We start from the raw sequence: 12885 nt of genomic DNA, 5'->3' as shown, positions 1-12885 counted from the left end.
AAATGATGAAACTCTAGGAAAGAATGAAAAAATAGTTATTTAAAATATGTACAAAATTCCTAAGAAGAATACTGACTTAATGGGCTACAAATGGGAGCTATCAAAAAGAACCAAGTGGAACTCTTAGAAAATAGACTCTCTGAAATGAAAATTTCAGTGGATGGGATTAGCAGCGAGCAAGACTCTGAAGAAGAAACCAACATTGAATTTGAAGACATAGAAACTGAATCCATCCACAACTAAACAGAAGAAAAAGACAGGAGGAAAGAACTGTGGTTCAATGTCAAGTGGTCTAATATTTGTGTAACTGGGGTCCCAGAAGAGAAGAGAGAAAGTAGACAAAAGTATTTGAAGACGTAGTGGCTGAAATTTCTCAAATTTGATACAAACTATGAACTCACAATCCAAGAAGGTAGAAAAGCCTGGAGTAGGACACACACACACACACACACACACACACACACACACCCCAAGCCTTATAATAAAATTGTGGAAAATCAGTGATAGGATAATCTTCCCAGCAGCCAGGAGGAAAAGATGCACTATGCTCAGAGGAACAAAGAATAACCATAATGTTCTTACCAGAAACTGTGCAAGCCAGAGGACAATGGAATGATAAAGGCCACCTCCTTAGAAAGACCTTGTCTGGTGTCCTACCTAGAGCACTAACCCTTCCCCGCCCCATCCACTGTGTCACTGTGCATTCTTACCTGGCTCTAACTGTTAGTTGCCGGTGGACTCTCTACCCTCTAAAATATAAGCCCCAAGACGGCAGCAGCTTTATCTTGCACACGGCTTTAACCCAGTGCCTAGAACAGTGCCTGGTATCTAATGGGTGTTCAGTAAATACTTGATAGATAAAAACATAACCCCATCCAGGCAGAGGAGTGGAGAGGCAGAGAGTGGTAGGTAAAGCATCCTGGAACCACTAGCAGTCAGCACAGTCAGAGCCCAAGGTGTGCAGCAGTGAGGGGAGGAGATAAAGCTGGAGAGTGACAGATTCCAGGTCCTGGAGGACACTGTAGGACGTGCCGTGCAACTTGAGCTTCATTCTGTGGGCAGAGATTTTAGGCAGAGGATTATTAATATTCTATTTGTGTTCTAGAAAAATTACTCTGGCACCGCCTTGTGCCAGATGATTTCAAGTGGGGAGTCCGAGAGCAGGGAAAAGGGGAGAGGTGGCACAGACCCGACAGAGTCTGAGCAGTGGTGATGGCCACGTCTAGAAAGCTCTTAGGAGGCAGAGAGTACAGGAGTTGGGGACCAGCTAGTTGTAAGGGATGAAGAGAGAAGTTTGGATTTGTTGGGCTGGGTGGATAAGGAATACAGGAAGCAAGTTTGATTTTGGAGAAAGAAGATAGAATATTAGTCACCTATTGCTGTATAACAAATTTGCAGCTTAAAACAGCAAACATCCACTATTGCACAGTTTCTGTGGATCAAGGATCTAGATATATATAGCTAATTACCTCTGGCTCAAAGTCCCCCATGGGGCTGCAATCCACAGGCTGGCCAGAGCTGCCGCCATCCCAAAGTTGCTTGGGGATCCTCCTCCAAGCTCACTCACAAGGCAGTTAGCAGGCCTCAGTTCCTCAGGTTGGCCAGAGAAATCAGTTCCTTGTTGCCTGGGCCACTTCATAGGGCACGTTGTCGCACAGCAGGTGACTTTCCTCAGAGTGAAAGAAAGCATCCCAAGATGGAAGCCACAGTTCTTTTATAACCTAATATTAGAAGCACCATCCCATCCTGCCTGCCCTGTTCTGTTTGTTAGAAGAGGTCACTAGATGCAGCCCACACTCAAGTGGGTGGAGGAACTGCACGAAGACACAAATACTAGGAGATGTGGGACTCATTGGGACCACGATAGAGACTGCTGACTGCAGGTAGTGAGTTTGGATATGTCGAATTTGAGGAGTCTGGGAACTTCCAGATGAGTGGATAGCTCTGGGCCTCAGAAGAGAATTCTTTCTTATTGGACTGTGGCTTGGAGCCTATGCATAAATTTACAATTAACTGCTCGGGGCCCTTTCCAACTTGATTTGAAGCTCCTAGAGGTCAGTCAAGAAGGACAGCTATTTTTAAATCCCCCAGGAAACCCCTCTGGTAAAAGGTGCTCAACACATAATTGCTGGAGGAATTTCTCAGCGCAGTAGAATTTCACATGGTTAAAAAGTTGTCTCTCAGGGTCCCAGTAATCCCAGTGACTTGGGAGGCTGAAACCAGAGGATCCCAATTTCTAGCCCAGCCTCAGCAATTTAGTGAGACCTTGTCTCAAACTAAAAACATAAAATAAAAAGGGCCGAGAATGTAGGTCAGTGGTAAAATACTTCTGGGTTCAATCCCCAATACCAAAAAAAAAACCCAAAAAACAAAAAACACCTCTCTATTTGATAATTCCTGCTCTGCCACCGTTAAAGAGACTTAGAGAGATGTCTTTCCCTTTCTAAACTGCAGGTGACTACATTAGTGGTTTCTCAAAAATAAAGTTTGAAAGTATCCCCCTGGGAATCCTCATATAGAAAAATAGGTAACCGTTGATCCTCCCTGCTTTCCCAGAAGAGAATTCCATTTTGAAAACAAAAACAAAAACAAAAACTGGACCAAGTGAATTCCCAATTTTTTTTTGCCAGCAGAGACTTTCTGGGATTATATGACAAAATCAAATATAAGCCCAGTTCTGTGATTCAGCTTACTGTGATCCATACCTATCCATGCCTGAATATTTCGTTGATCTTTTGAAAGGAAAAGAATTCATATCCTTGAACTTGTGAAAAATATAATAAAGCTGTCCCTCATTAAACACATACGAGGTGTCAAGCACTGTGCAAAATGCTTTCCATTGCATGATCTTTATTTGATCCTGACTCCCCTACTAGAGTGTAAACTCTAAGAGGCCAGGCACTTCTCCTAGTTCACTGTGATATTTCCAGCAGCTAGGAACATAGGAAGCTTTCTTGCGACATAGAAAGCCTTTGGTAAATACTTGTCAAATGAATTAATTAAGATTAGTGAGTGCTGTTCATATTCCTATTTTACAGATGAGGAAACGAGGACTTATAGCTACCAACTAACTTGCCTATAGTCACACAAGTTAAAGGTAGATCCAGAATATGATTCCAAAGGATAATAATCCCATTTCTTGGTGAAATTGGTAGGAAACTGGAAAGGGAGTTAGCATATATTGAGTACCTTCTGTATGATGAGCATAGGCCTAGATGTTATTTTCACTTCTGTTACCAATGACTCTGGGAGCCATTTTTCAGATGAGATTGCTGAGGTTCAGAGAGACTAGCTATTAGTGTAAGAGACAGAGATGATGGGAGCCTGGGTCTTTCTAACTCCAAAGCATTCCTGTACAAGACAAAACACATTAAAAATATACATCAAACTTCAGGTTCTGGAAAATATAATGTCGGTGGTTACAGGCTAATATGGTGGACAAGGTACCACCACATCCTTCTCCAGCTCCCAGCATTTTTATGATTTGCATTCATGGATCCACTGGGGGATGGAGCTGCAAAGAATCCTCCGGGCTGAGAAAGCTCAGGCCCAGACTTCTAAGATGTAGCACAAAGTAAGAGCTGATGACTGAAGATGATAAATGTTGGCACCACAGCCTGCTGCTCTCTGTAGCCTCATCACCGCCGCACGTCTCAGACCAGATCTGAAGTTGGGCTGATGATGTCACCAGGGTCCCTTAAAGGCCTCATCACTCATACCCACTTGTCATATATTATTAAGCAGATCTATAATACATGGAACATTTTCTACTGAATTTCCATTCCTTCCTTTTCATGACCAGGGAAAGAAAAATAGAGTGAGGATGACTTTTCCCAACTTCTCATCCTTATTGCCCTTCATTGTAACATAATTTCATCTTGAATCATTCCCCGAAATGGTCATCCAGGCTTGGATTTCATTAATATAGATGAAGCTGCAGTTTAATAATTATCATTTAACTAATGCATATTCTATATAGACAAGTAAATGGATTCCCCTCATCTTTTCTTCTGGAGTCTACAGAGGAGGGGAGTCTACAACCGTATCGTTTTCTTTTTCCTCTTTTATTCTCCACCTTATTTTTTAGGACTTTGGGGTTGTATAATCATGTTTAGAAACTTTCTACATTATCACTTCTCTAGAGATAATGAGAGTCCTTCCGAGAATCTGAAGTCCTCGTCGTTCGAGTCAGATTCTCATTAGGAGCAGCGATCTCAAAAATGAGGACTTATCCAGGTGAAGGGCTGTTTAAGGCAGAGAGATGAGGATGCACGTGGTGGCTGAGCCCCACCTACAGTAGGGCTCCTAAGGAATTAAAAGAAACCAGAGTGGCCAGTAGAAGATCTCTCCAAGGCAGGCAGGTGCTGAAGTCAAGGACAGGCGTGCAACAAATGGGCTGCAGGGAGTCTAGGGTGCAGGGGCCACTTCAAGGGCTGGTGGCCTGTGGAGCTCTACCACACAGTGCCCCACATTCAGAAATGGCTTCAGTCCTGACTTTAGGCTGCTGTCATCATCATGAAATTGTTAAGACTTTTCCAGCAAGGGGTCCATGTTTTTATCTCATACTGGGTGGCAAATATCGTGTAATCAGTCTGCTTAGGCTGGAAAGCCAAGGCTATCCCTTACTAGGTAGGCAGGGTTGGGGGTACCCAGGGTCTTTCTGAGGTTCAGTTTCTGCTTCTGTAAGTTGGGGAGTACAGTCCCTCCTTCAAAGACGTCATCATGAAGATTCAATGAGATGACGGATGAGGCCTTGGTGCACTGCATAGTCACTGGTACCTAATCCACAGCCCCCTCCTTAACTATCAGGACACATCTGGATCACCTGAGGGGTTGACTGGACCCCCCCCCCCCCCCCCCCCGAGCGAGTCTGACTCAGCAGGTGGGGGTGGGGAGTGTGCTGGATTTGAAAGGGTTCCTTGCGTGACAGTGATGTGTACTCTAGGTTAAGAAAGGCAGCCTGAGGTTTTCGGAGATCTAGCTAAGAAGCGACTTAATCAAGGAGGGCAGAAGAAAAGGCAGAGGGAGAAATTGATGGACTACCACTAATCCTTAACATAATAAAAACCCTGTTAAAGAGGACAGAGGTCATCGCTTTACAGCGCTCTGGACGACACAGATAGTGCTGAAATGCACGATGGGAACGCATCCCATTACCAAGGTTTCTATAAAATTTTCTGCTATCCATTTGGTCTGACAAGCACACCCAGAGGAGCAGGGACCCTGGACAAGAGCAGCCAGGGTCAAGGCCAAAGTTGGGGACCACGTTTGAATTTATTTTCCCCTCAATGACTCGAAGACCATACTCAGTTCCTGCAAAGAAATTGGGGCTGGAGGGAGTGATTCTGAATCATGTTTATTCTGCCCAGATCTTAGGCTTTGACATTCTCCTGATGAAAAATCTGAAGCCCATACTACTTGAAGTAAATGCAAATCCCAGCATGAGGATTGAACATGAGTGTGAAGTAAGTACTCTGAGCATCTCCTTGACTATATTGCGATAAAACCAAGGGTTCTAACTCTCAAGGTGTCCAATTGGCTACAGAAGACTCAGCTCTCTTGAATTTTCACAGCAAAGTTCTGTTCGAGTGAAATAATTTTCGTTCTGTTGAGCTCTGAACAGAGTCTATTAATATAAGACCTTTCCGACCTATGGTAATTTCCCAGCATGCCATTCTTCCCATTTTTAAGGTCTGGAAACTTAGAAGCAGCTGAGCCTTTCCATCAGTTTTGACATGAACTAATTAGTTAGCCTCAGGAGATGAACTAATTGAAATTCTATGAATATGATTTAGCCATGTCGACATGCTCAAATCACTAAGATAAATAGTACATTTAACAGTCGTTATATTTTCCTCCGCCCCCAAAAAATGCATTAAAAAAACCGGAAGGAAATACTCCCAATATTAGTATTGGATCTTGGGGGAATTATCTGGATTCCTTTAATTTTCTTAACCCCTTTCTCTATTTCCAGCTTTTCCACAGTGAGTATGTATCATTTTGAACATCTAAAAAGCACAATGTTCTTTCTTCTCTTGGTGTGTTATGTTAATTTACAAAACGGCATTGACATTCCTAAGGTAGTATAAAGGGAGCACTTTAAAAATTCTCCTCTATAGATTAGCACAAGCAAAACAGTACAACCCCACGGGCTAGCTGGAGGATGGCATACTGATAGCCGCTTGGCATTGAATCACGGTCCCACTGTAATGCGGAATCCTTACCCATTCAAGCTTTCTCCAGGGGTGTTCGAAAATGTCCCCAGCCTTGTGGATGAGGAGGTGAAAGTGGCTGTGATCAGAGACACGCTGCGCCTCATGGACCCACTTAAGAAGAAGAAAGAGAACCGGTAAGTATTTTCTGTCATTCGTTTCTGTCAACTCTGCTTCCTAACTGTTTTGTGTCCTAAGCAGGTGAGTCAAAGGAACCTGTTAATACATGAGATTTGCATAATAAACAATGGAATAAATCACCTTTTCATTTCATAAACATAATCCTCCAAGCAACCAGTGACTCAAAGTCAGGACTAATCTGACAATTGGGGTTCAGAATGAATTTCTAACTGACTGTTATCTAAATCCGTAAAACTCTCACTTTCCCTCCGTGATAGGGGCGTGCACACCACTGTTCCTGGGGTGCTTTTCTTTGAAATCCTCAAGCACAGAAAAGGTGGAATAAAAATGCAGAAGAGGCCACAAATAACTGGATGTAGTTAGTTACTTCCTTTTGATTTTCTTCACAGTATTGACGTTCTTGCCTGTAAGCTGCTTTAGTTTCAAAATTTGCCAAAAAATGATGTGATGAACTTCTGACACTTGTATGGTACTTACTGGTTACAAGCCTCCATCCTCATCCACCCAGTGGGACGTTATGTGGGGACACTGGATGGGTTATGTTCCATGTCTCCCCCACCCCCCACCCCAGTCGCCTTGGAAATGAATGACATTTCACTTGGGTATTTTGTTCATTCTGTTTTTGCCAAATTCCAGGTTGTCACAAGGTAGTTGAGTAAATATCATTATTTATGTTTTGGGCAGAAAGAACAAAGCCAGGCATTTCACAGAGCACGTCCCATACCCCTGATATATCAGATCAACCCAAGTGCTCCCAGACACATAAGCCATTCTCAGCTGTGCTTCAAGACCTGGGGGGATCCCGGCTTCCCCAGGCAAGGGCTCTTTTGCAGGTTCCTGAGGAAACTCCAACTGGGCTCAAGCCCAAATATCGTCAGGGCCACCCTACAGCGGTGCTTCTCTCGACTGCACACTGGAACCATCTGGGGAGCTTTCAAAATGCCAGTGTGGGGACCCCCGTCCCCCGTCCCGCACTTACAGAAGCTGGCCTGGGCTGGGGGCGGGTCACAGATATTTTTCGGTTCCCTAGATGATCCTGCTGCGCAGCCGCGGGTGAGCAGCACTGCGCCTACAGGACATGCGCTCTGCAGGGTTCGGCTTCATGGCCTGTTCAGCTAAGGTCTTCCCAAGTGAGTCCTTCACTGAGCGAAGCGCGGGTGACCCTCGCTGAAAAGGTTCCACGTGTGGTTAGTGTGAACCAGTCCTGCCAGGTGTGGCTTCAAAGCAGTGGTGTGTCAGGGCTGCACAATCCTCTGAGCAACTCAGACCTGAGGGCAGTGGAACAATGTGCTACCTGTATGTAATGCCATCCCCTGGGGGAAGCCATGGTCGGTGGCAATTTGGTTAGATTGTTATAAAGCTCATCTCTCAAAAAAAGTATTGATCTCGGAGAGATCTGGGTGGCTTTCTATGCCAGTATAGCATGGTGGTGTGGTTTATTTTTAGGATGACCTTGACACATTCTCATTTTGATTCTTTGGGTGGGAATGAGAAGTTCAAAAACCAGATGTGGCCTGAGCCTTCTTAACCTCTGCCACCAAACATGAAGAGATGGGAGGTTTCCACTGTATTCCGCAATTAATGGTATTTAAACAAAATTAGCATTCTTTTTCTCTTTTTGGTTGTATTCCTTTACCTACACCTATATAATCTGTATGAGCAGCAGGTCTGCAGTGTAATAGCAGTGGGACACAGGACCATTGATTGGGAGGGATGAAAAAGGCATTTTACAATTTATCAAGTTATAAGTAGCAGCATCTCATTTTTAATTTAAAATGCATTGACTTTTTTATTGATAAGTAGGAACAGTTAGAACTTTAAGAACCTGACTTCAATTCTAATATAAAAAACCCTTTCATCTCACCCTTTTCTTACTTACAATGTAAGGGTACATTTTAATAGCTAAATGCCATTTACTGGTATTTTTCCTTAATTTCACTTTATTTTATTTTTTACCCAGCAATGGTTATCTATAAAAGCACTTTGTAATCTATAAAGTGCATTTATGCATAAGGGATTATTATTATTCATTTGAACTTTACCATGCAGAGTAAAAGGCTGAAATTATTCTCAACTCCTTTGTCTAGAAATGTTTCAGGAATAAATTGAAAAAGCACCAGGTTTATGCCCACAGAAAATGCAGTGTTGTAATGCTGAATCCTAAGTCCTGTTATGAGACCATGTCACTCCACCTGCATTAAATGATGTCACATAGACTTCCAGGATGAAAGTTACCTTTAGAAGCAGTTTCTAGTGTTTGCATGGGATCTGACCTAAACCTTAAAACAAATGCAATCCTAAGTTTGCCTCCAGCTCTGGAGCAAAAGGGATCAGAAATGTCCCTCATTAGTTCCTCCTTGGGGACTGTTTATCATCCAGACTGTCAACGTGGGTTTTCCCTTGCCCCATGCAAATTGAGAGAACATATAGATTCCCTGAACCCCCCCAGCTCCCAGCCCACTCTGGAAAGATTCAGAGACACATTCCAGGGGGCACCAGACATGTATCCATGTGTTACATCTCTGCACACACCCAGGTCTTATAGCCTGGGTCCTTTTCTTGGTGGGAATAAAAGTAGTCCCCAGGCATTCTAAGGGGAGAGGAATTGACCCTGCAAATACCCACCGTGGCATGGTCAAAAGCACTTCCTCTTGAGCCAAATAGACTGAGATCTGAATCCTGACTCTGTCATCAACTGGTAGTGAGACCTTGGGGATATTGCATAGTTGTTTTGAGCCTCAGTTATGGGATAATGACATTAAACGAAACAATGAGGAAAAGTTTTAATATATGGTAAGCACGTTATAGTGTGCTCATTTTACTAATCAGTGTTACAATTATCTGCTAGACATGAAACAAACAGCAAAAATAATACTTATTCTCTTTCCTGATTTTCTTAATGTAGAATTTTAAATTTAGAACCACTGACATATCTTAAAACTGGAGCTGTAAGATCACTGGGGTCCAGAACTGACATTGGGTCTGGTTACCAATGGGAGGTTCTGTTCCCAGGGAACAAGACGTTGCTGGGCCATATTTATTTGGTGGGTTAGGAGAAATCAGTTTTGGTTACTGAAGGAAAAAGACAGCTGCCATGTGAAACTATTTTGACTATGGTAACATTTAGCAATTATCTAGTGACTCTCTTGATTTCCATACTAGGGTTCTGTGCAGGCACTGTAGGAACGTGGGAAGGGGGCTGATGGGGCAGGATTCTGGAAACATCATCTATATGGAGGCCAAATTCATCCATTGTAAAATTGACCATTTTAAAGTGTACAATTTGGGGGCTAAGAGTGTAGGTCAGTGACAGAGCACTTGGCTAGCATGTGTGAGGCCCTGGGTTCAATCCTCAGTGCCCTACACACACAAAAAGTACAACCCAGTGACATTTAGTCCATTCATAATGTTCTGTAACCATCTCTCCACGTGGCTCCAAAATGTTTGACATTCTGAAAGAAAACCCATCCCATTAAGCACCCCATTCCCCCACCTCACCCTAGCTCCTGAGTCCTGGCAACTACCTATCTGCTATGGATTCCCTGTTCTGGATATTTCATGTAAATAGAATCGTGTACTGTGCAGCCGTTGGTGATTGGCTTCCGTGATTCAGCACAATGCTCTCAAGGGTCACCTGTGGTGCAGCGGGTGCCAGGACTTCAGTGCTCCTCATGGTAGACAGACCATATCTACTAGGCAGACAGACCAAATCTCGGCATCCATTTGTCAGTGTTGGACATTTGGGTGGAATGTCCCTTTTCCACCAAAGGGTGCTGCAGTGATTATATTTTAGTTCTCTACTTAAGATTTCACTTAAGGGAAAGGGTCTTCCCTGCTATAAGAAGGTATTAGAGCCTCTGATTTATTCCTCCATTTTCCTGAAAGAAGTGCAGATCTTAGATATCATCATGCCAGTTAGCTCCCTGGTTTGAAAAATCTCTCGGAAGCGGTCCTAAGGGAGGATCAGCCATGCTGGGGTGAAGGCTCTCATCTCTGACCACTGTGCTGTGGATGTGGCCAAGTTGCTTCATTCTCAGATCTTTTCTGTAAAATGGGAATCAAGGTACCTCCTTGGATGGATTGTCATGGCCGTGGCATAAATGATGCACATCAAGGACTCATGACATCTGAGAGCCTTAGACAAGTGCTGGCTCTTGGAGTTCCCAAGTGGTCTATCCAGCTTTTCTTTAAGATCATGCTGATGGAGACGGGTAACTCACAGCTCCCGGGGCAGCCTATGTGAGATGTGAACACAGTGGCTCTGGCCCCCTGAACCACGTGTAAGGAAGATCACTAACTTGCCTCAAGTCACAAAGCGTCTCACTGGCAGAGTAGGAGCTGGATCTGGACTCCACGCTTCTCACCAGTGTTCACTTCGCCTGCCACGGGCTGCCCTGGCCTCAGTTCCTCCTGCACGTTCAAAGCTTTGCTTTGAGGATAAGGGGAAAAATATGGAAAATCAACAGATATTTGGATAGCCTGAGTGTGACTTTTCTTTAAAACCCAGCAGAAGCAGAGGGAATAAATTGCATTCCCCAACTGTTTTTTTAAGACAAGGTAATTATTCCATCAATTGTTTAAATTTTGGAAGGTCAATTTACCCCTGGGGAGTCATTTTTCTGGTACTGTGCTCCTTTCTCTGAACACAGGTATCTCTGGTAACTGGAGCCCCTTCTTAGGATCATAAAGCCCCAAAGTAACATAAATGAAGGCAGAGACAGGGTTGGAGAAATCCGAGGGGGTTTGTAGGCATCATGCTGCTTCGCGGTGCCTGGGAGCTGGGTTGTCGACCCCTGGCCTCTTATTCAAAGGTATCTATTTAGAAAATGACTTATATAAGGCCCAGAAGCCCCCTTTCCTATGGTTACATTTCACAATCCCCTTCCTGTTTTACGTACCTCCTGTCACCATAACAACCAGGTTTGTTGTAGAGGAAGAAGTCAGGCTGCCTGCGCGCCATTGGTCCCAGTCAGAGATGTTTGTCTGCTGAAGGTTTTCCTGGGAGCCCCGGCTTCCCTTCTTACCTTGATTCCGAGCCACGTTTAGAACCAGTAGATGAATCCCCCCAATAGGTAGATTCTATATAACAAGGAGGAGAAGGGTGGAACATTCTAAGAGAATGCAGAGCAAGGAATGTTCAAGCAGTTGAGGTCCATGGCTTGGCCTTATATGATGAAGGAATATGACTTCGTCCAATAATATAGAAGAAGAGAGAAAGTATATTAATCAGAAAATTTCCAGACCCCGGCCCCTGCCCCTTAAGTCGGTGGTACTTCTTATTGAAATCCCCCCAATGATAGGGAAACTGCTTCCCCAACTATCTCCACTAAGCATGCCATCATAAGTAAAGGACATTATCTTTCTGACTGGAAACAGACTCTTCCAGAAGAATCATCTAACTGTCCTGTCAGATGGCCCACCCATGTGTGCACAGCTGACCCTTGAAATTCTGGGGTTCATTTGATGCCAAGGATTCCTCTGTGGCCAGACCCTATAGATCAGCACACACTGACCCCAAGAACCTTTGAAGATTTCATATAAATTATAAGTCTGGGTCACAGAGAGGTGACTCCTTGCATATTCATTTGCATCTCATTTGCACCATGTGTGGATTAGAGAAACAGGAGTTCATTTATTTTGAGTGTTTATTGAGCACTTACTGTGTGCCAAGGGGAGGACTATAGAAGTGAATGAACCCACAGGCCAGAAGGGGAGGCAAGACCCACACATGAATATTTATAAGGTGAAAGGTTGCTAAGAACAGTTAATGCAAAGACAAATTGCCAAGGGAAGATTATTTCCTGATGGGAAGAATTTTTTAAAACAGAAGAAATGACCCTTGAGCTGAGGTTTACAGGGTGAGCAGGATTCAAAACACAAAAAGGAGAGGAAGGGCACTCTGTTGAAGGAGGCACAGGCACTGGGTTCTGTGGGGGGGATTTGAAGAATTCAAGGTGCATGAGGCAGATGCTGGGGGGGGGGGGCTTGATGGAAACCTGGAGACCAGAGGGGACATCTGAGAGCCTTGAGTGGCAAGAAAGAAGTCACAGCTTGTTTTGTCCCTGGGAATGCATGAAGACCGCAAGAAGATCTGAGCCCAGAAACAGCACACCACTCTGTGTATATGTGCACTCTGCCTGGAGAAGGGTCCAGAAGTTTGATTATTTGAGATCAAAGTGTCCCATCGTCACCGGAGGCTCCACACAACTTGCCTGAGGTTAGGACTTTGTGGCTTAGGGATACACTAGCTCCCTGCCTCAAGGACCTCGGGTCCAGGTGGCCGTCAGCAAACTAGAAAAATGTGCCTGTGTTTTCCAGGAAGATTGGCGAGAAGATGACTAATGACAGGTGTATTGTTTTACGTGCAAGAAAGGAAACAAGATGAGTCTCTTCCGTTTGGAAATGTTGAAACATTAAGCCAGAAGTAACCACTAAAAGCCTCTTTTGCATGAAGTCTGTTGAGAGGGAACCATTTCCAAGACTTATAGGGAAGGTGGAATTTCCTGAGCTGATGTGAGAGTGTCATTTAAGA

General features: G+C 44.0%; 1 protein-coding gene across 1 annotated transcript in view; it reads left to right on the top strand.

Annotated features, from left to right (window-relative positions):
* Ttll11 (tubulin tyrosine ligase like 11) overlaps positions 1–12885 on the top strand; it is a 228989-nt gene that overhangs the window by 93626 nt on the left and 122478 nt on the right. Inside the window, exons 5-6 of the mRNA XM_027935834.2 lie at positions 5370–5465; positions 6234–6349. Of these exons, the coding sequence (XP_027791635.2) occupies positions 5370–5465; positions 6234–6349 (212 nt within the window). The remainder of the gene's footprint in view (positions 1–5369; positions 5466–6233; positions 6350–12885) is intronic.

The sequence above is a fragment of the Marmota flaviventris genome, chromosome 13, assembly GCF_047511675.1.
Source record: "Marmota flaviventris isolate mMarFla1 chromosome 13, mMarFla1.hap1, whole genome shotgun sequence".
NCBI lineage: Eukaryota > Metazoa > Chordata > Mammalia > Rodentia > Sciuridae > Marmota > Marmota flaviventris.
This window is presented reverse-complemented; position numbering and strand designations above follow the sequence as displayed.